We start from the raw sequence: 2,573 nt of genomic DNA, 5'->3' as shown, positions 1-2,573 counted from the left end.
ACAGGCATGCACCACCATGCCCGGCTAATTTTTTCTATGTATTTTTAGTTGTTCGATTAATTTCTTTCTATTTTTAATAGAGACGGGGTCTCACTCTTGCTCAGGCTGGTTTCGAACTCCTGAGCTCAAACAATCCGCCCACCTCGGCCTCCCAGGGTGTTAGGATTACAGGCGTGAGCCACCACGCCCGGCCCAATTTTTCCTATTTTTAGTAGAGACGGGGGTCTCGCTTTTGCTAAGGCTAGTTTCGAACTCCTGACCTCAAGCAATCCTCCTGCCTCAGCTTCCCAGAGTGCTGGGATTACAGCGTGAGCCACCATGCCCAGCCCTGCCCCTGTGTCTTGATGCTCACTGCCTCTGTGCTACTGTGGCACCTGACCTCTGCACTGGGCTGTTGCTGTGGTCCTCTCACTGCCTCTGTCTTCCCTGCCACTCATCTGACCTCTTCTCCAGGCTTCCCTCCAAGCTGCCATTGTAATTCTAAATAAAAATTTAACCACAGCATTCCCAAACCTCAAGGTCTTCAGCAGCCCCTCATCATACATGCCAAACATAATCCTACCACTGGCTCCCCATGGTAGGTATCAATAAATATTGGTTAAATGAGTAAAAACTTTGCCTAGTGGAGCCAATTTCCATTTTAGAACTAATGTTCACCTTAACCTTAGCACTTCAGAGATCTTCAGTTATAGTTATATTATTTCCCACATATTTCCAGAGAAAATTGGATTGATAAACTTTCTTCACTTTCTTATGTTTAAACAGATGCAGATATCATTGTGGAGAGGAAGAAAAGAGGGAGCCCTGCTGTAACACTTGTCATTAGAAAACCTGAAGCAATATCTGTGGATATAATCCTGGCTTTGGAATCAAAAAGTAGCTGGCCTGCTAGCACCCAAGAAGGCATGCCCATCAATAACTGGCTTGGAGCAAAAGTTAAGACCAAACTAAGACGACAGCCATTTTACCTCGTACCCAAGCATGCAAAGGAAGGAAATTGTTTTCAAGGTATTTTGAATGTTATGGTTAACTCAAAGACATAAAAGAGTTGTTAGTGTTATATGCTAGGGCAGTATAAGAACAACAGCTAACTAATGCTGCTGGTATTTCAAGAACCATCAGGCTAAACAGGCCACAAGATGGGAGTTTGGTGAGAGATGGAATTGGAAAGGCATAGTTGCACTATTAATATTAAATACTCAACTTTAAAATGTCTAGTAACCTGCATTTGAATTTTATCTTTTTTTTTTTTTTAATAAAGAGAGGCAGTATTGGCTTTGGAGTCAGACTGCTCTGGTTCTGATTCCTGAGACTTCTTCTCTTACTGTGTGATCTTGGGCTAGTTATGAAGCCTTCTAAACTTGTTTTCTCATCTGTACACTGAGTTAATCAAAGCTACTTGAAAGATTCTGGGAAGATTAATAAGTCAGTGCATGTGAAGTCCCCGGTTCCGTTCATGGCGGTCATACATTATTACATATTAACATTATCATCAGAGCCTAGACTCTTACTCTCAGTCCTGTTTCTCTTTTTCCTCCATCTTCCCATCCCACTGCTCCCATGCAGCTAGCAGATCTTTCCAGCCTCAGCTGTAGTTGGGTACAGTGGTTGAGTCTGCCTTTTCACCTGTGTGTCTCAGCCTCACAGATCGGGATGGGTTTTCAGGCTGTGCTCATAAGTAACACTCAAGTTCTAAGAACCAGACTGAGGTGGTCCACAGCTAAAACTGAATAATGGTGATTTTTTTTTTTCAGCTGGCAGAAAGAAAGTAGCCGATTATTTTCATTTTCTCTCATAAATTTACATAGGACTTTTGGCACCTACCACTGCTGAAATCCAGGGAAATTGAAAGAGACCACAAAACAAATGAACCAAGTTATACATGAGTGTTGCTGGAAAAAAGCCCCAAAATAGTCGATCTTACTTAGTTTGGTGGTTTGCATTTTTGCAGACACACATCATAACTTTTTGTATTGCATACATATAGAAGTCATTTTCTGCAAGAAAAAATTATTTGTAAAGGGGAAGTACATAAATCATTATTCATGGTTTTGCGAAAGGAACATAGCTTTCTGCAAAGAGGGGCTGCACCCCTGAGCAATTTTTAGAATGGTTGTCCCAAGAAACCCTCCTTGATGTGATAGGAGAATCTCAGCAGGGTCCCATACCATCCCCTTGCTGGCTCCCTATCACCCTGGGGAAGATTGGAAGACAAATCAGCTTAGGAATGAGGCAGAGTCCTTCAGTGGCCCTGTGGGCTCTGTGGTTGGGTAGGTCCTCACATCTTTGCATTAAGATGAAAGTAAGTGAAGGCTCGTAATGGGTACGCAACTTCACCTCTGCTCTCTTTTACCTTTGGCTGTTCTCAGATCTCCCATCATTCCAAATTATCTATATTCAGGCAAAACCCTGCCTCTCTGGGTGTGTGCATGCATGCGTGTGTATTTGAGTGACTGAACAGAGGGACTTATTAACAGTGAAATGCTTGTACCAGATTGGAGGCATTTTTAACACCTGCTTTAGCTTTTCTCTTTCCAAACATTTCACAAGGAATTCCCTGGTCTTTGTCGGGC

At 42.7% G+C, this 2,573-nt stretch overlaps 1 protein-coding gene across 1 annotated transcript in view; it reads left to right on the top strand.

Moving 5' to 3' along the window:
• Nucleotides 1–2,573, top strand: part of MB21D1 (Mab-21 domain containing 1) — a 33,798-nt gene that overhangs the window by 14,354 nt on the left and 16,871 nt on the right. The window contains exons 3-4 of the mRNA XM_012646036.1: nt 766–1,008; nt 2,370–2,421. Of these exons, the coding sequence (XP_012501490.1) occupies nt 766–1,008; nt 2,370–2,421 (295 nt within the window). The remainder of the gene's footprint in view (nt 1–765; nt 1,009–2,369; nt 2,422–2,573) is intronic.

Source organism: Propithecus coquereli, unplaced genomic scaffold, assembly GCF_000956105.1.
Source record: "Propithecus coquereli isolate 6110/MARCELLA unplaced genomic scaffold, Pcoq_1.0 Scaffold24, whole genome shotgun sequence".
Taxonomy (NCBI): Eukaryota; Metazoa; Chordata; class Mammalia; order Primates; family Indriidae; genus Propithecus; species Propithecus coquereli.
This window is presented reverse-complemented; position numbering and strand designations above follow the sequence as displayed.